This window comes from Megascapheus bottae, chromosome 16 (genome assembly GCF_031878675.1).
Source record: "Megascapheus bottae isolate mThoBot1 chromosome 16, mThoBot2.hap1, whole genome shotgun sequence".
NCBI lineage: Eukaryota > Metazoa > Chordata > Mammalia > Rodentia > Geomyidae > Megascapheus > Megascapheus bottae.
Window position 1 is genome coordinate 31943553 of NC_143524.1, and position 19628 is coordinate 31963180.

Consider the following 19628-nt stretch of genomic DNA (forward strand, 5'->3'; position numbering starts at 1 on the left):
GCAGGCATGGTAGTATATACAACCCCAGCTACTTGGGAACTGAAGATAAAAGAATTGAAGTTTTAGGCCAGCATGGACAAAAATAAAGTTAGGAAGACCGACCTACCTCAGAAAATAAGCCAAGTAAGGTTGTATACACCTGTAATTGTAGGGTTGGCACTGTCCAAACTGGGCCCTAGGCAAAGGCTGGAGACCTTATCTGACAATGCAAAAAGGAATGAGAGCAGAAGACGGGAACATAGCCTAGTAGAAACAGAGTGCTTGCCTAGCATGCACAAAGCCCTTTGTTACCACATACACAGGAAAAGCCAATGCCGTTGCTCAAGGGGTAGAGCTAGCCTTGAAAAAGCCCACGGACAGTGCTCAGGCCCTGAGTTCAAGGCCCAAAAGTGGCAAAAAATAACAATAATAAATAATTCAGAGAATGCCTTTTTTTTCTGTCTCTTGTCAGTGTCTTTTTTTGAAGATTTATTAAGTAGTTGTCCAAACGGATTTCACTTCCACAGTAATGAGTATATGCATCTTGATCAGTGTTACCCCTTCCATTGTTCTCTCCCATCATTTGATGCTTTTATGATAGTTTGCCCAGGATTAAGTACATTTTCAGTTTAGAATGTTCTGTTTGTGGTCTTACCAGTCAGTCCCATTTAAAGTAGAGGAACGTCTATATTGCATCAAAAAATTTATGGAAGTAGTATCGTGGTACATGCCTGTAATCTGAGCACACAGGAGGATCACAGGTTTCATGCCATCCAGGGCTAGACTCTAGAGCCAGTGGCTCACACTTGTAATCCTAGCTACTTACTCCAAGGCTGAGATCTGAGGATGGCTGGCAATTGAAAGCCAGCCCTGGCAGGAAAGTCCACGAGACTCTTCTGCAATTAACACCAGAAAATCGGAAGTGGCACTGTGGCTCCAAGTAGTACTAGCCTTGAGCTCAGAAACAGCATCTAGGCCCAGAGTTCAAGCCTCATGACAAATAACAACAGAAAAGGTATTTTATAACAAAGGAAGCTCAGGAACTTCAAAAAAGCCTTCAAAAGAAGGTTGTTCTTCGGTAATAGTTGTTCCAGTAACGTATTTCAGTGAAGGGATAAATAAATACTCTGTATTTCACTAGTTTATTGTGTTTCAGTATGTATTAACATTTAAAATGAGGGGCCAGGAGTTTGGCCTATGTAGAATGCTTGCCTAGCATGCATGAAGACCCTGGTTCAATTCCTCAATACCACATAAATAGAAAAAAAAAAAAGCCAGAAGTGGTGCTGAGGCTCAAGTGGTAGAGCTCTAGCCTTGAAAGGCCCAAGGACAGTGCACAGGCCCTGAGTTCAAGCCCAGGACTGGAAGAAATAAAAAACACCATTTAAAATGAATAAATTCAATGAAGTACTTCAATATCAAGTGAGCTAACTCATTTTTAAAACTAAGAAAAGTGACATTAAGATATAAATTATAAGGCTAAGCATGGTGGCTCCTGCCTGTAATCATAGCTATTTAGGAGACTGAGATCTGAGGATCATAGTTCCAAGCTAGCCCGGGCACTAAAAAGTCCACAAAACTTATATCCATTTAATCACCAAAAAACCGGAGATGGCACAGTGGCTCAAGGGTTAAGGCAGTAGCCTTGAGCTGAAGAGCTCAAGGACAACACCCAGGCCCAGAGTTCAACTGACCAAAGAAAAAAAATTATAAATCACAGGACCCAGAGTTTGATAGTTCTTGCCTACCATGAACAAAGAGCTGGGTTCAATTCCTCAGTATCATATACATAGAAAAAGCCAGAAGTGGTGCTGTGGCTCTAGTCTTGAGAAAGCCCAAGGGCAGTGCTCAGGCTCTTGAGTTCAAGCCCCAGGACTAGAAAGAAGATTAGAGGTCCGGGAGTATTGCCTAGTAGTAGAGTGCTTATCTAACATGCACAAAGCCCTGAGTTTGATTCCTTGGTGCCACATACACAGAAAAAGTCACAAGTAATACAGTGGCTCATGCCTGTAATCCTAGCTACTCATGAGGCTGAGATATGAGGATCATGGTTCAAAGTTATCCCTGGCACTAAAGTTTGGGGGAAACTCTTATCTCCAGTTAACCACTAGAAAATGGGAAGTGGCTCTGTGGCTCCAGGGTAGGGTGGTAGTAGAGCTAAAGAACTCGGACAGTGCCTGAGCCCAGAATTCAAGCCCCATGAGCCCCCCAACACCCCCCAAAAAAGATCATCTCTAGCTCATAGTAAAAAGATAAAGTTACTGACCAAAAATATTGTGTTAACAATTATAGGCAAAGCTACAAGAGTCCATTGAATATGAAGACTTGGGAAAAAATAATACCATTAAAACAATTGCACTAAACCTCAAGAAGTCGGATAGGTAAGTTATCAATGATAAGTTGAAGCCAAATAGTTTAATAACAATTCATTACAGGGTATATTCTCCAAATGTAGGTATTCTTTAATTTTTTTTTTAATTAATCATAAAGTACAGCATACTGTTTTCTTAAAAAATTTACTAGATGAGCCGGGAGCGCAGTGGCTCACGCCTGTAATCCTAGCTACTCAGGAGGTATATATCTTAGGAAATCATTCTAGATCATCCTAGATCATCAAAATAAATTTTGGATTTCTATGGTCCCTTTTTATTACCCTTAAGGATTTTAACTGTAGTATATTTCTCTGTCTTGAGGAGGAAATATATTATCACTGAAGTATTTGAAAAACAGCTATTGAGCACTTGACTCTGATTTTTTTTTCTGTTCTACCTTCAGATATTATCATGGTCCAACTCCAATCCAATCACTACAGTATGCAACAAGTCAGGACATTATTAATTCATTTCAAAGTATTAGACAAGAAATGGAAGCTTACACACCCAAATTAACTCAGGTATGTGACTCGTTCTATTTAAAGATTAGAATTCTTACTGTTCTTCCATTTATACAAACATCCAGATTGAACTATATCAGTAACATTTTAATTAGGTATAAAGATACTCTTCTAGGAAATGTTGGCTATACTTGTAATTCTAGCTACTCAGGAGGCTAAGACATGAGGATTAAGGCTTGAAGCCAGCCAAGGCAGACAAATGCAAAAGACTTTTCTTTTTTTTTTTTTAAACTTGAGCAGAAGAGATGTTTATTTCAAAGAGAAAGATGGAACTGCCCATGGAAACAGACAGGGGGCCTGAGATGGTGATCTTGACACTTACTGCCAAATAACCAGCAAAAAGCCAGAAGTAGAGCTGTAGCTAAGTGGTAGAATGCCAGCCTTGAGAGAAAAGGCTTAGAGACAGAGCACAGGTCATGAGTTCAATCTCTAGTCGTACCAGCAGGACGGGGCAGGGAGGAGTCTGTTAAATAAACTGAAAAAAAAAGATCAAAAAGTAGGAAAAAAGATGGTTGGCATAGTGAAAGAGGATCTAAAAACATTAAAAAAAATAGTATTGTTTGCTACTATTTTCTTATATACTTGGTTTTATTGGGAAAATCTTATCTAAAAGCATATGCTCAGTCTCATCACTGCAGCTTAACCTACACTGCCTCTTTTATTATTAATTAGTAGATTGAGTGCTGCTTTCTGGCAGTAGGACCTTTTCTTCCTCTACCCCCAACTTAGGTGGCAAAAACAAAAAAGAATCACATACCCAGACTGGGGGGCATTGGTAGAAAGGAGGGGTTTTGGAAAACGTGATTAATAAAGACTGGATGTGGAGGCAGAAGAGTGGTGAAAGGAGGAGGGTGGATGATCATTGTACATTATAGGCATGCACAGAACTATCATAATGAATCACATTCATTTTTCCAGTTAAGATGTGTTAATGTTAAAAGAACCTTTACAAGCCCACTTTTCCAGTCCTGTCTTCAACCAGTCTTCACTACTCCTTTCCACACGTAGCTAAGAAGTCTGTACTTCCTTATACATTAAGATGTTTTTTTCTTTTTTTTTTTTTGTCTTTCATGTGCCTTGAACTCAGGGGGCCTAGGTGCCATCCTGACCTTTTTTTTTTTTTGCCAGTCCTGGGCTTGAGCTCAGGGCCTGAGCACTGTCCTTGGACTTTCTCAAGGCTAGAGCTCTACCACTTGAGCCTCAGCATCACTTCTGGCTTTTTTTTTTTTTTTTTTTTTCATCCTGACCTTTTTCACTCAAAGCTAGAGCTCTACCACATTGAGTCACACAGCTCCACTAACGGTTTTCTGGTAGTTAATTGGAAATAAGTCTCTCACAGACTTTTTCAGGCAGGCTTCCAACTGCAGTCCTCGGATCTCAGCCTCCTAAAGTAACTAGAGGAACTGTGACTAGAGTTATAGGTGTGCTGGCTAAGATGTCCAGTCTTATGATCACATCATAATTTTTTTGTATTTTTTTCTGGCTTTTTCCATTGAATATTTGTAGATCATACTTAAATGTAGCAGATTAAAGTCAGAAAGCAAAACTACTAATGGAAGGAAATTATTATATTACTGGAATGTAAGCTTTTCTATCCAGACTGTTTTTGACCTCAAGGAAGTAGGTAACTGTCATTGCTATAGATATGTATTATTCAGGAAAAAAAGTTTTTAACTGAACCTTTTACTATAAAACTCAAATATTAAATGGTAACTGACAAAAGAGGAAGATTTATTTCCTTGTGTCATTTCTTTCAGGTCCTCTCAAGTAATGCTGCTAGCAGTACCATCACAGCACTGTCACCTGGAGGAGCACTTATGCAGGGAGGATCACAGCAAGCCATAAACCGTACGCACACCAGGCAATCTGCTACTTCTGTCCTTTTGTCATTATCTCTGAAGAGCAACCCTTGCTTTCTCTTTGAAGCAATTCTGAAATCGGCTTGGCACCTCATGCATGTTAAACATTCACTCAGCTACTGAGCTGTACTCCTGACACCTTAAGTGGTTTTTAGAGACTTTGTATAGAAAATAACTTTTATCATATGGACCTTTTTTTTTTTTTCCAGAGATGGTGCCAAATGATATTCAGTCTGAATTGAAACATTTGTATGTGGCTGTTGGAGAACTTCTCCGGCATTTTTGGTCCTGCTTTCCTGTTAATACACCATTCCTAGAAGAAAAGGTTAGAACCTTACTAATGGATTATGTTATTTTGAAGTTAGAAAATGTTACTGTGAGCCTAGTGGCTCACACCTATAATCCTAGCTACTCAGGAGGCTGAGATCAGAGGATCACAGTGCAAAGCCAGCCCTGGCACTGAAGACTGTGAAACTCTCTTATCTCCAATTAACCGCCAGAAAACCAGAAGTGGTGCTATGGCTCAAGGGGTAGGGCAGTTGCCTTAGCTCAGCTCAGGTATAATGCCCAGGCCAAGGAGTAAGACAGTGCCCAGGCCCTGAGTTTGAGCCCTCTGACTGGAGAAGGACGAAAGGAAAGAGAGAAAGGGAAGGGGTAAAGAAACATGAGACCCTATCTGAAAAAGAAAGTTGCAGTCAACAGTAGTAGCATGTGTCTCAAGTTTGAGAATAGTTTAAACTACATAGCAAGTGATGCTTTTTGTTCTTTCTTCCATTGGCTCATGCGTGTAATCATAACTACTGGAAAAGTCAAAAGTAGCACTGTGGTCAAGTAGTAGAGTGCTAGCCTCAGGTGAACAAGCTAAGGGACATTACCAGATCTTGAGTTCAATCCCTAGTGGTATTGTAACAAACAAACAAAAAAAATGTAAGTGGCCTGTTTCTCCCTGATACTCAATAATAGCTACAATTAAGCAAAAACAAAATCCCACACATTTCTCACCCATTGATTTGAATTTAAAAAAAAAAATGTGGTACTCAAAATGTCTGCTTTTGGCTACATTGCTAAAAGAAAAGTCCTTTTATAAAATTGCTGTTAAGGACCAGGATCGTAGCCTAGCAGTAGAGTGCCTGCCTAGGATGTACGAAGGCCTAGCTTCCATTCCCCGGTACCACATACACAGAAAAAGCCAGAAATAACCCTGTGGCTCAAGTGACAAAGCACTACCCTTGAGCAAAAAGTGTCCAAGGACAGTGCCCAAACCCTGAGTTCAAGCCTCAGGACTGTGTCCCCCCCCCAAAAAAAAAAAAACTGCTCCTAAATTCTTTGACATAGAAAGTTATCATTTAGAAATTTACCCTAAAGGGGAAAAAAAATGTGTACAGACATTTAGTTACAGAGATGTTTGCTGACCACTGAGAAAGTTGAAAAGTAGAAATGACCTATAACCTATAACCACTACTAACCAGTAGTGGAACTGTTTCCTTTTATTATTTTATTTATTTATTTTTGCCAGTCCTGTGGTTTGAACGCAGGGCCCGGGCACTGGCCTTGGGCTTTCTCAAGGCTAATGCTCTATCATTTGAGCCACAATACCATTTGCAGCTTTTTCTGTGTATGTGGTACCAAGGAATTGAACCCAGGGCTTCATGCATGCTAGGCAAGCACTATACCACTAGGCCCAGCTCTCTGCCCTGTTTCCTTGTGTAAATTAGTCACTTTTTAATCCTTTCTCAGTTTCGGGTGAATTGGAGATTTTTCAGAGGGCTTGACTCCAGGGTAGGGAGGTAGCCCTGAGCTGTAGAGCTCAGGGACACCGCCCCGAGCCCCACGCCCCCAATTTTTTTTTTTTTTTAGCCTAGTACTTCAATCTTTCTCCTATGCTAGACCCCTTCCTTTCTTGTAATTTCATCAAATTTCTGGGATGTCAGTTGTTTTAGAAAAAAGCAGGGTGATTACAGTATTGGACCTTTGCTTCTAATTGGCCTATAACTGAGTAAGTCATTAATGCTCTGAAGCTTGACAGAGCTAGGTTGTTGCTATTGCTTGGTGAATCAAAAAAGGAAGTGTTTCATAAAGGTAATTTGAGAAAGAAAAAAGGAACTCTTTCAGCAATGTGTCCTGAAGTACAAATACTTGTCACATATTAAGAGTGTATAGATATTTGTCTGGAAATCTTGGATCTCTTCTAACTCTTGTATTATTTAATTTTTCATACTTTTCTAGGGAGACAAAAGAAATAACTAGCCAACCATCAGAAGACAGGTTCCAAGAGCTCACATCAGCCACAGCAGAAGCAATGTGAGTGTGAACAGAATTTTATAGCAAATGGGGGTCCTTTTTAGATCTCATCAGTCATGCTACCAAGGTGTTCTTGTTTGCCATTGAAATTCAAGAATTAGTAACATACTGCAGGCAGTGTTCTCTGTTGTATTGCTTTGTTGACATACTTGTTACTTAAGAGTTTAAAAAGTGGGCCGGGAGTTTGGCCTAGTGGTTAAAGTGCTTGCCTAGCATGCATGAAGACCCGGGTTCGATTCCTCGGTACCACATACATAGAAAAAAGCCGGAAGTGGTGCTGAGGCTCAAGTGGTAGAGCTCTAGCCTTGAGAAAGTCCAAGGACAGTGCTCAGGCCCTGAGCTCAAGCCCAGGACTGGCAGAAAAAAAAAACAAAACAAACAAACAAACAAAAAAAAAGAGTTTAAAAAGTTACATATCAGATGAACTTGTTTTTTTGTTGTTGTTTTTGTCAGTGATGGGGCTTAAACTTTGGGCCTGGGCACTATCCCTGAGCTCTTCTGTTCAAGGCTACCGCCTTACCCCTTGAGGAACCACAGTGCCACTTTTGGTTTTCTAGTGGTTAGTTAGAAATCGGAATTTCATTGTCTTTAGTACCTGGGGGGGCTTTGAACCTTGATCCTCAGATCTCAGCCTCTGAGTTTCTAGGATTACAGGTGTGAGCCACTGCACCTAGCTTAAAGGAACTTGTTTTTATCAGTAAAATTCCTCTAACATGTAATAATACATTTTTTAAAAGTATATGAAATCTAAATTTCATGCTTACTTATTTCACATAGGACCAAGCTATTGGACCCTCTTGTTTTATTTGAACCGAAGTCTCTGAGAATGGTTTTACAAGAGTGGCCTTTACACTTAGAAAAAACATTTGCTGTGAAAGACTTTGCAGGCATTTCAGATATTGGCAGTTTACTTGTGGAATCGAACCAGGATGTACTACTGCTTTGTGAGTCACAAAAGGGAAGAGTAGATGAAGATAATGAAGAAGAAAAAAGGGCCTGCTTAAGTGTTGAAGAAACTGTTTGTCAAGTAGAATGTGAGTCTGTAAGTAGTCTCAGGGAGCCGCTGGATGACATTTTTCGAGTATGTGCTCCATGTGCCATCCCAAACAGCCTCCAAAAGGATCTCGCTGAATTGACGACGTTGTGTTTGGAACTGAATGTACTGAGTTCTACCGCGAAAAGCCCAGATGAACGTGCGGGCCATGCATTGCAGCAGTGCTCTCCTGAAGTTTTGGCTTGCCAATTCCTAAAGACATATTTTTTCCTCCTGGACTTGAAAAGGGCAAAGGAGAGTATCAAACTTAGTTACCCTAATAGCCCTTATGTTTGGAATACTTTTATTGAAGGTTTGAAAGGTAATGATCAGTTTGTCTTATCAAAGGTGGATATTAAAGTAGAGAGAAGTAACATTTTGGAGCTTCAGGGTTTTTTAAAAAAAGGAAAATTGCCCCTGGTCAGCTCCCTACTCTGTTTTCTACTCATTTAAATTTAGTGTTTCTTCAAACCTTGGTTTAACTTGCTACTACTCTAGTATAAGGAATTCGTTTCATTTTTCTTACACATTCAGAAAATGATACAGCAGTACTGGAGCACTTGGGGTTAAAGTAAGAAATATGAAAATGAACCTATGAAAGCAAGAAAATCTCCTTATGTAATTTACTAACATAGAAAATATATACCATTTATTGAATATGCTACATGCCATATAACATTTCAGATATCATTGCATCCTTATAAAACTCAGAGCACACAAGGCTCTTCTATTTTGTAGATGAGGAAACTGATTATTAGTTGCATAGGCTAAATTGCTTTCATAAATATCTCATAGTGTAGTAACTCAGATATAGTAGGCATGTTTTTCTTGTTCATATAATAGTTCAGGATGGTGTTCTAAGTCAATGAGCAACTCTCTTCCATGTGGTAGCATTTCAAGCTCTTTCTGTTATTTAAGCTTCATACTTGCTTACAGTTGTGATTAAGGGTGTCCTGTTGTGTTCAAGGGAAGGCACCAGAACATGCTCTTTGATCTAGCTGGCCTAGTCTTTCCCTCTCCCTCTTTCTCTACCCACATTCTTTTTTCTTTTGGTCAGTCATGGGGCTTGAACTCTGGGCCTGGGCACTGTCCCTGAGCTCTTCAGCTCAAGGCTAGCACTCTACCACTCGAGCCATACTGCCGCTTCTGGTTTTCTGGCAGTTAATTGGATATAAGAGTCTCAGGGAGAGCCAGGAGTTTGGCATAGTGGTAGAGTGCTTGCCAAGCATGCATGAAGACCCAGGTTCGATTCCTCAGTACCACATACAAAGAAAAAAGCCAGAAGTGGTGCTGAGGCTAAAGTGGTAGAGTGCTAGCCTAAAGAAGTCCAAGGACAGTGCTCAGGCCCTGAGCCCAAGCCCAGGACTGGCAAAAAAAAAAAAAAAAGGGAAAACAAGAAGTGGGTCTTAGCTCAAGGGTAGGGCGGTAGCCTTGAGCTGAAGAGCTCAGGAACAGCGCCCAGGCCTAGTTTAAGCCCCATGACCCACAAAAAACCAAACAACCCCCCTCCAAAAAAAAAGTCACAGGGACTTTCCTGCCTGGCCTATCTTTGAACTGTGATCCTCAGATCTCAACCTCCTGATTAGCTAGGATTACAGGCATGAGCCACTGGCACCCAGCTTCTGCCCACATTCTTTGGGTGAGAATTCTTTCCCATAGTGCTACGTAATGTGCCAAGGAAACTGGAAAATGAAACCTGTTCATGTGTCCAGTAGGAAGAGATTAGGATTACAAGTTAGAGGACAGCCTAGACTATATATCTTAAAACAACAAAGAAATGACCAATAAAAAACAAATGCTTAGCAAACAGAGGACCTATATACCACAACAAGTACATGAGTAATGGACACTGAATGAGTATGTTCATATCTTGAATATTTGCACAGAAAAGTGAAGGCAAAGTCTATGCTTTATCTTTCAGAAATGGCGAGTTCTAATTCTACATATATGGAGATGGGAGAAGGAGACCTACCAACAAGATTAAAGTTGTTAGAAGCCTCGGTTCCTTTTGATAGTCCTCTGTTGATTGCTTATGCTACCTGGTATGTTTTTCTGAATGTTCTTTATAACAATGAAATCACAAGCATTTTCTTGTGTCTTAGCCTCCACAGTTTTACTAATTTGCAAATTGGACAGCTTCATGCTGTTATATTTTCATTTATAGTGAGTACTTAATGTAGCCCTGGTTATGTGATTTTACTGAAGTTGATCATCATTGTGTTCTGTTTTCAAATGCAGCTTGTATGAGAAGTTTGGGGAATCTGCCCTGAGATCCTTAGTCAGGTTCTATCCATCCATTTTGCCTTCAGATATCATGAAGCTTTGTCATCAGCATCCTGTTCAGTTTTTGGCCTATTTAGACAGTTTGGTGAAATCAAGGCCTGAAGATCAGAGGTGAGAAAGAGTACATTTGCTCTTTTCCTTTTGATAGGATACTGTTTCTCTTTACTTAGCAGCTATCCCATTTTTCTCATTAAGTACCATAGAGTTGAGTCATCTACTGTAGATTTGGGGAATAGGAATCTTCTGCCATTCTTCCATATTTCACAACACATACCACAAAGTATCATAGTTTTAGCCACCGTGTTGGCTCACATCTATAATCCTAGCTACTTAGGAGGCTGAGATCTGATGATCGAGGTTCAAAGCCAGCCTGGTCACTAAAGCCTGTGAGACTCTCTTATCTTCAGTTAACCACCAGAAAAAAAGCTGGAAGTGGTGCTGTTGTTCAAGGGGTTGAGCAGTATCCTTGAGCTGAAGAGCTCAGGGACTGTGTCTAGGCCCAGAGTTCAAGTCCCATGACCAACAACAACAACAACAAAATCATACTTCTTTATATCCCCCTACCCCCTTTCCAATTCCAAGATCATCAGTGTAAAATAAAATCCTTGATTCAGTGGTGAGGTTAAAAAAGAGAAGCTTCTGGCCTGGGAGTTTGGCCTAGTGGTACAGTGTTTGTCTAGCCCACATGTAGACCCAGGTTTGAGTCCTTGGTAACATACACAGAAAAAGCCGGCAGTGATGCTGTGGCTCAAGGGGTAGAGTGCTAGCCTTGAGAAAGCCCAAGGACAACACTCAGGCCCTGAATTCAAGCCCCAGGACTGATAAAAAAACAAACAAATAGAAATAGCTTCTTGTTGTTTATGCAGTGAGGGGATCTGCTGCCGCCTCTCCATTGACATACCCTAGCTTTTTGTGGGTTGACTCCAGTTCCATTGCTTTGCTTATGTCTTCAGATTGTTTTCCAGTCATCTCTGTAGCTATAAACTCTCATTTGCTTATTAGACTGACAACTTCCTTCCTTCTTTTTTTCATTTGGTCATTGCATTCTTGCCACACTATCATTTATCCATTATTTTTGCTTTTTAGCCCTTTGACCTTTTCCTTATTATCTTAAGGCTCAGCTATTCATTTAGAAGACTTACATTTCCACCAGCATTTCAAGACATTTTGTAATAGAAGAGTTTTCAAGTTATTTCATCTGTTGTATTCCCATTGATTCCTTCATATTTTCTTCATGCCCCCTTACTGTTTCTTCTCATAAAAGTTGAATTTTTTCCTCCCCAACCTTCTCTCAGGTCATCTTTTCTTGAGTCTCTTCTACAACCGGAATCTTTAAGATTGGATTGGTTGCTTTTGGCGGTGTCCCATGATGCTCCACCCAGCACAAGCACTATGGATAATGAAGGACATCCCAGGTACGGAAGAATTGTCAATACATTTCTAGATATGACCTCATAAAGATTCTGAACTTGTTTGTTAAACGTGACATCTGAAATATGATGCAGAAATCAGTGTTAATACAATCTTTCAATAAGAAAAATATTCTTCATATGTAATTTGCAGAAATTAAACACTGATAATTATATCAAATATATTCCTTAGTTTTCCTCCAGGGAAGACTTTCTTATAGTCCTTAAAAATTCTATCTTATTTGTACATATAAGTGATAGGATTATAGGCTTTTTTTTCCCCCTTCCTTTTAGATTCTAGGATTGCACCCTGGCCTCCTGCATGCTAAGCAAGCACACAGATACCAAGCCACAGTCCTATCCCTGAATTTGTTTTTTTGTTTGTTTGGTTTTTTTTGTTTTGTTTTAAATAAACACATTACAGGAAAAGTCACTGTTTTTAATTTTTCAAAAGCCAAGAATAAATGTTGGAAAAATAGAATAATAGATGAAATTAAACTGTAGTCTTGGCAGTCAGATGACTAATAAACTCTCTGGTTTACTGATACTTTTTTCTTTCACAGGCCTCATTCACACTTACTTTCCTGGGGTTATAGCCAACTGATTCTTCATCTAGTGAAACTTCCTGCAGATTTTACAACCAAAGAGAAGATGACTGACATCTGCAAGTCTTGTGGGTAAGTGAGGATTTCTACAGATGCTGAAGTTAATATCAGAATCATTTCAGTGGATAATGTTGTGGTAAAGGGCCTGAAATGATTTCCTTCATTACTTAAGAATTCCATTTGCATTCTTTTCTTGAATACTTATTTATTAAACATGATATAAAAATCAATGTTAATAAAATCTATATTAAAAAAAAAGAAAATTGTTCACTAGGTATGAAAATAAAAAGGGAAAGCCAAAAGGAAAAAAACAGTCAAAAGGAGAAAAAGAATTGTACAAAACTGGGATAAACTTAATTCTGGTTAGTTATATTTGTAATTAAAATTATAGGTAATTTTATGCCTTTCAGACATTTTTCTCATTCTTTTATATTATTTTTTAAATATATGAATATTATTAAATAAAAAATACCTAATTAATGTTTTCTGTGTAAAATAATGGTAAAATACTGAACCAAATCTGGCCCCTATTCCCAAAGTCCACAGGGCTATCATTCAGGCTAACTTTAATAGTGTGGTGAACACATTTTTCCCTAGCTGTTTCACCTGTAAACATTTCTTCAAGAGAAAGAAAATGTATGCCTTGCACATGAAAGTTCAAGATAGCTTTATGTGTAACAGCTCATGCTGAAATGAACCAAAACATGTAACATCTAATTAGGTGAAATGTTGAGTACATTCTTACATTTTTAAAAATCAATAAAATGGGGCTGGGAGTTTGGCCTAGTGGTTAAAGTGCTTGCCTAGCATGCACGAAGACCCGGGTTCAATTCCTTGGTACCACATACATAGAAAAAAACCGGAAGTGGTGCTGAGGCTCAAGTGGTAGAGCTCTAGCCTTGAGAAAGTCTAAGGACAGTGCTCAGGCCCTGAGCTCAAGCCCAGGACTGGCAAAAAAAACCAAAACAAAACAAAAAACATCATGCCTCTGCTGAGATAATAAAGCCAGGGGCCTTGCATATCTTCTGTCATTTGTTTGAAATTCTTCAATAGAGAACAGAAATATGAATAGGGGTTGTCTGGGCTTGGAGTTTGAATAGGGAAGGGACATTGAAGAAGCTCTCTGGTGTGATTAAAATGTTTTCTATCTAATTGAATGAACAACATTTGGAATAGGACATGCACAGGTGTATGTATTTGTGAGAACTCATCACATGTAACATGTATTATTTGAACATTCTAAACAAATGTAAATAAATTCCACCTTAGTAAAAAAAAGAATTCCATATGCTAAAGGTAAAAGTACTGTTTGTGACAATAGATGTCTTTGCCTTTTATTTTTGTACATGTATTAGAGACAGCATCTTGCTAGTTCTTCATTCCCTCTGCTCAGTTGCTGGCCCCATTTCTCAAGCATGTAGAAGTATTTCATTAAGCACTAGCACTGGATTATGTAGTATCAGTTACAATAAAAGATTTCTAAGAAGGGAGAAATGAAAATCTCCTCAGTAAGGAGTCAGGGGGAAGGTGAGATTAAGGGGGCAAGCCCTTTGAGGCCTGATGAGTAAAGCAGCTCTGCAAAGAAGGATTGTGGGTCCAGTGAGAGGAACAGTAATCAAGTTGTTGTTTTTGCTTGGTGATATCTTATGATGTCACTTGAGCCACCATTTCTCGCTTTTTTCTATGTATGTGGTACCAAGGAATCGAACCTGGGTCTTTGTGCATGCTAGGCAAGCACTCTACCACTAGGCTAAACTCCTGGTCCTATATTTACTTTTTTGTATTATATTGTATTTTTATTGTATTTTTGTATTTTATTTTCCTGGGCTAGAGTGCTCTCCCTGAGCTCTTCAGCTCAAGGCTATCACCCTATCCCTTGAGCCACAGTACCACTTCCTGGTTTTTGGTGGTTAATTGGAGATAAAGTCTCATGGACTTTAATACTTTAGTGCCTGGCTGGCTTTGAACCTTGATCCTCAGATCTCTGCCTCCTGAGTAGCTAGGATTATAGATGTGAGCAACTTGAGTAGCTAGGATTACGGACGTGAGCCACCGAGTGAGACAGTGTGCTTCTGGGTAAATTCACTGCCTCTTATTAACTTCAATTTGATCTCTTCAAAGTTTCTGGCCTGGATATCTTACGCTCTGTTTGGAGCTGGAAAGGAGAAGAGAAGCCTTTACCAACATTGTGTATCTGAATGATATGAGCCTGATGGAAGGGGACAATGGTGTGTAAATCTCTGTTGGTTATTATTCGTTAGAGTATTTTACAAGTCTCTATGCTTTTGAGTAAAGAAATTTGGTGAACATTTCAAGAATCATATATATTATTCTAGTTGTCTAATTTGTACATTTTAAACCTTTAATATATTACAAGTTTTCTTCTATTTAATGAATACTTAATATATTTTGAGTAATATAAAATATACTGTATGTTTTCCATATGCTTTTTATTTTTTTGTTATTTTGTTGTACTTGAGTTTGATCCCAGAACCTCACAGTATTCTATCACTTAAGCAAAAGACTTGTTTTGGGCTAGCGTATCCTACCACTTGAGCCATACCTCCACTTCTGGAGGCTCCAGTCCTAAGCCTTGAACTCAGGGCCTGAGCATTGTCCTTGGACTTTTTCAAGGCTAAGAGCTCGACCACTTGAGCTGCAGCACCATTTCTGGCTTTTCTTTTTCGTTTTTTCTATGTATGTAGTACCAAGGAATTGAACCTGAGTCTCCATACATGCTAGGCAAGCACTCTACCACTAGGCCAAACTCTGGCCCCACTTTTGGCTTTTTAATTGGGGATTAAAGTGGTTAATTGGGGCCAGAAGTGTAGCCTAGTGGTAGAATGCTTGCCTAGCATGCACAAAGCCCTGGGCTCAATTCCTCAGTATCACATAAACAGAAAATACCGGAAGTGGTGCTGTGGCTCAAGTGGTATAGTGCTAGCCTTGAGCAAATGAAGTTCAGGGACACTAGAATTGCAGGCATGAGCCACTGGCACCAGCTCAGGTTCGTTGTTGTTTTGCCACTCCTGGGGCTTGAACTCAGTGCCTGTGCACTGTCTCTAGGCTTTCTCAAGGCTAGAGCTCTACCACCTGAGCCACAGTACCATTTCCGGCTTTTTTCTATGTATGTGGTACTGAGGAATTGAACCTGGGTCTTTGTGCATATGTGGCAAGCACTCTACCACTAGGCCAACTCCCAAACCCCTGAGCTCAGGTTCTTTAAGGTTTGCCTTGACTGGGTGATCCTCCTATCTCCCTGGGATTCAAAGTGTGTACTACCATGTCTTGTTGGCCCTCATGCATGTCTTCATTTGCTGTCTTACAAGAAATAATAAACTCCTAGGGTAGTTGCTATTATTTTCACGTTCTAGATGTTATGATTGAGGCCCAGAGAGGACAACTAGTAAGTGTTGTGCCTGCTGTTCAGACCCAGGCCTTTCTTTTCTTTTCTTTTCTTTTCTTTTCTTTTCTTTCCTTTTCTTTTCTTTTCTTTTCTTTTCTTTTCTTTTATTTTTTGGCCAGTCCTGGGGCTTGAGCTCAGGGGCTGGGCACTGTCCTTGGACTTTCTCAAGCCTGGAGCTCTACCACTTGAGCCACAGCACCACTTCTGGCCTTTTCTATGTATGTTATGTATGTGGTACTGAGGAATTGAACCCAGGGCTTCATGCATGCTAGGCAAGCACTCTATCACTAGGCCAAACTCCCAGCCCCTCTTCACGTAATCTCTTTCCTGTGTTACAAATGCAGGTCCCCTCCCCTCCATTCCTCATTCCCTATTACAAGCCTGTATCTTCCATAGGCCACATGTGTCTTCCAAGCTTGTCTCATCTTTCAGCTTAAATGTCACTCATAGAGTTTTTCTCAGATTCTTTCTAATGGTTCCTTGTTCTTTTCCTTCATAGTACTTAACACTGAGAAGGGTATGTATTTATATGTTTAAGTTCTGTCTTTACTGGAGTAGTCTCAATGCCAAGATTAGGGATTGTGTCCATTTTGTTCCTTATTGCCTATCCAGGCATTTTCAAGCAAATTTTGAACAGTTTATTAAAAAAATGTTCAGAAATATTTCTCCAGTTTTAATGCAAATATGCCATTGTGTTCTTTAGTGCATTTATGTTTTGGTATTAGACGTTTTTACAGTTTTGACCATGTTCTAAATGCAGGCAGTATGGTGGGAGTGAGCAGAGCCAACATTTTTTGTATGTGTTTATAGGTTGGATCCCAGAAACTATAGAGGAATGGAAACTTCTCCTACATCTCATACAGAACAGGAGCACAGGACCGATTCCACGGGAGTCACTAAACGGGACCTTCTGTGATGGGCCTGCCCCCATCAACGTGGAGAATGTGGCACTTCTGTTAGCTAAGGCCATGGGTCCAGATCGGGCCTGGGCACTACTACAGGAATGTGGTCTGGCCCTTGAGTTGTCTGAGAAGTTTACCAGAACCTGTGATATCCTGAGGATTGCTGAGAAAAGGCAGCGGTAAGGCTATTCTGTCATGCCCCTCCCTATGGTGCTTGCAGAATATAGAAGCCTAATAGGATAGTGTCCTGCTTCCTGTCCAGATGTGCACCTGAGCTGTGATCTTGTTTAGACTTCCTGTTGTTGTTGGGATCACGTATGTGCCACTATGTCCAATTTTCCTTCCATGGAGATGGAATCTTTTTTTATGTGTGTGCCAGTCCTGGGCTTGAACTCAGTGCCTGAGCACTGTCCTTGAGCTTTCTCAAGGTTAGAGCCCTGCCACTTGAGCCATAGCACCACTTCTGGCTTTTTTCAGTGTATGCGGTACAAGGAATTGAACCTAGGTCTTGGTACATGCTAGGCAAGCACTCTACCACCAGGCAAAAGTCCTGGCCCCAACCTTCTGAATCTTCTAGGTGTAGCTTTAAGACCTTTTGTGTGTGTGTGTGATGAATAATTACAGATAAATTTGTGTGTTTTTTTCTTTGTGATTCCAGAGCCTTGATCCAAAGCATGCTTGAACAGTGTGATCGGTTTCTCTGGTCTCAGCAGCTGTAGCGAAGATTTGGCAGATTGTGATCAGGTTTTGGAAAAAAAAACAAAAATGGAATCATGCTCCTGAACCGTCTGAGTGCACGTGTTACTGAAGGAAAGACATCACCCCTAAACCCTGCCAAATTGTTGGGGCTACACTTGTTAGTGTCTGTACCTTGACATTTGTGGCTCTGTGACCTAAGTGTTTCTCAACCAAAGTCTATAACTGCATAGTATTTATTCTAATATATGAGCATATTTGCTTATTGTTAGTGAGTTGGGAGAATTACTTTCTATTATGATCCTGTTTAGGGACCAGAAGCTCTTTGTTAAATGAAGAGTATGTTAACTGGAGTTGTATTGTTTTATGTCTTGTCTAAGACAGTCTAGAAAAAACTCAAACAGGTAGGCCTGGAATAATAGAGTTGTCACATCTAACAAAATACTGGAGATTCAAATTAGGTATGTAAATCTTCCCTGGGGGCCGGGAGTTTGGCCTAGTGGTTAAAATGCTTGCCTAGCATGCATGAAGACCTGGGTTCGATTCCTCGGTACCACATATAGAAAAAAAGCCGGAAGTGGTGCTGAGGCTCAAGTGGTAGAGCTCTAGCCTTGAGAAAGTCCAAGGACAGTGCTCAAGCCCTGAGCTCAAGCCCAGGACTGGCAAAAAAAAAAAAAAAAAAAAAATCTTCCCTGGAAGTGGCTCTGTGGCTCTACTGGTAGAGTGCTAGCCTTGAGCTGAAGAACTCTGGGCAGTGTCCAGGCCCAGAGTTCATAACCGACCAAAACATAAGTAACAATATAAGATGCCCGTAGCTACCTTGAGCTAATTTATTTTTTCCCAGTATTTATTTGACATTTTCTAATTTGAACCCAACTGATTTATTATTGGAAATGTGTTTTCTTAACCTTTCCTAAACAGAGTAGCTAAAGAGAATCATGCACTTTGTGCACGCGCGCGCGTGTGTGTGTGTGTGTGTGTGTGTGTGTGCGCGCGTGCGCGTGCGTGCATGTCAGTACTGGGGCTTGAACTCAGGGCCTCGAGCACTTGCTCAGCTTTTTTGCTCACAGCTGGTGCTCTATCACTTGAGCCATGCCTTCTCTTCCAGTGCTTTGCTGGTTATTTAAAGATGGAGTCTTATAGACTTTTGTGTTGGGACTGGCTGTCTTGAACTGTAATTCTCAGATCTCAGCTTCCTAACTAGCTAGGATTGTAGGCATGAGCCACTGGTGCCTGATTAATCAGACCCTTTTAAAAATATTTTTAAAAAGCCATGCTAGAAGAAAGGTGAATACTAATAAAAACTGTAACGTTAAAGTGCTTGTGTTATTTACGTTTTGTACCTAAATTGTCATTTGTCAGAGTCCTACTCATTTACATAGGTATGTTAATAAATGTAAAAGCTGATGAACAGTTCACTGTCATGAGCTTTATTTCTGAGCAACTTCCAGTAGTAGGTAAACTCTGGAATAAAGTGTTGAATGCATTAAATGAGCTAACTCTTTCCATTTATAACATAGACATAAGTTATTGTCATACATGACACCTGGATATTAACTGACTAGACATATTGATGAGGTTGTCAGGGAGAGGAGCCTGCACTGTTAATTAGAAATTTGGGAGGTGTGGAAAATCTTCCCACTAGCATTGCCTGGGCTGTGACTATACTTGTTATGTTGAATGTGCATTTGTAGTGAGGTACAGGCCTTCCCTCAGCCTTATTCAGACATAGCGGCTAAGAATTAGAAATACTATGTAATGATTTCCCTATAGTTCTTTGTGGGGCATGTGGCAGCAGATGGTACACACAGAAAGAGATAGCAGACACAAACCATATCACCTGACTTCATCTACCAAGGTAAATAGTGCCGGGGCCAACCGGCAGCAAACCAGGGTTCGCAGATTGGGGTTCCTGAAATAGGGGACAAGGACTAGGAAGAAAAAGAAGAGAGACAGACACACCGGGTCCGGGATGTCCGCAGTCCAGGCAAAGACTGCCGAGACTGCCGCGTTTATTTTCCACTCCCCCTTCTTCCCTCCTCCTCTCCCAGGGAACCTCCAGGTGTTACATTCATATGGTAATTCTCAGGTCATTTACATAGAATAGGGCCAGAAAGCAATAAGACAATATAGCCATCATCTGATGCAAGTCAAGGTACAGTTTGATTCCACTCTGGCTCCCAACAAAATAGAAAAAAAAATGTCTTCCAATATAAACTTGAGCTGGGGTACATGACATGGTCGTTTTCCGTCTATCTCTCT

The 19628-nt window shown here is 40.2% G+C and overlaps 2 protein-coding genes across 2 annotated transcripts in view; both read left to right on the forward strand.

Moving 5' to 3' along the window:
• Window positions 1-6978, forward strand: part of LOC150053113 (general transcription factor IIH subunit 1-like) — an 8175-nt gene extending 1197 nt beyond the window's left edge. The window contains exons 3-7 of the mRNA XM_090349261.1: window positions 2272-2360; window positions 2755-2872; window positions 4630-4720; window positions 4941-5056; window positions 6958-6978. Of these exons, the coding sequence (XP_090205387.1) occupies window positions 2272-2360; window positions 2755-2872; window positions 4630-4720; window positions 4941-5056; window positions 6958-6978 (435 nt within the window). The remainder of the gene's footprint in view (window positions 1-2271; window positions 2361-2754; window positions 2873-4629; window positions 4721-4940; window positions 5057-6957) is intronic.
• Window positions 1-17638, forward strand: part of LOC150053112 (BLOC-2 complex member HPS5-like) — a 27242-nt gene extending 9604 nt beyond the window's left edge. Inside the window, exons 2-10 of the mRNA XM_090348036.1 lie at window positions 6958-7032; window positions 7810-8387; window positions 9987-10107; window positions 10304-10459; window positions 11644-11763; window positions 12321-12434; window positions 14484-14590; window positions 16579-16849; window positions 17329-17638. Coding sequence (XP_090204162.1) covers window positions 7031-7032; window positions 7810-8387; window positions 9987-10107; window positions 10304-10459; window positions 11644-11763; window positions 12321-12434; window positions 14484-14590; window positions 16579-16849; window positions 17329-17389 — 1530 coding nt within the window. The 5' untranslated portion in view covers window positions 6958-7030 and the 3' untranslated portion in view covers window positions 17390-17638. The remainder of the gene's footprint in view (window positions 1-6957; window positions 7033-7809; window positions 8388-9986; window positions 10108-10303; window positions 10460-11643; window positions 11764-12320; window positions 12435-14483; window positions 14591-16578; window positions 16850-17328) is intronic.
• The last annotated feature ends 1990 nt before the right edge of the window (window positions 17639-19628 follow it).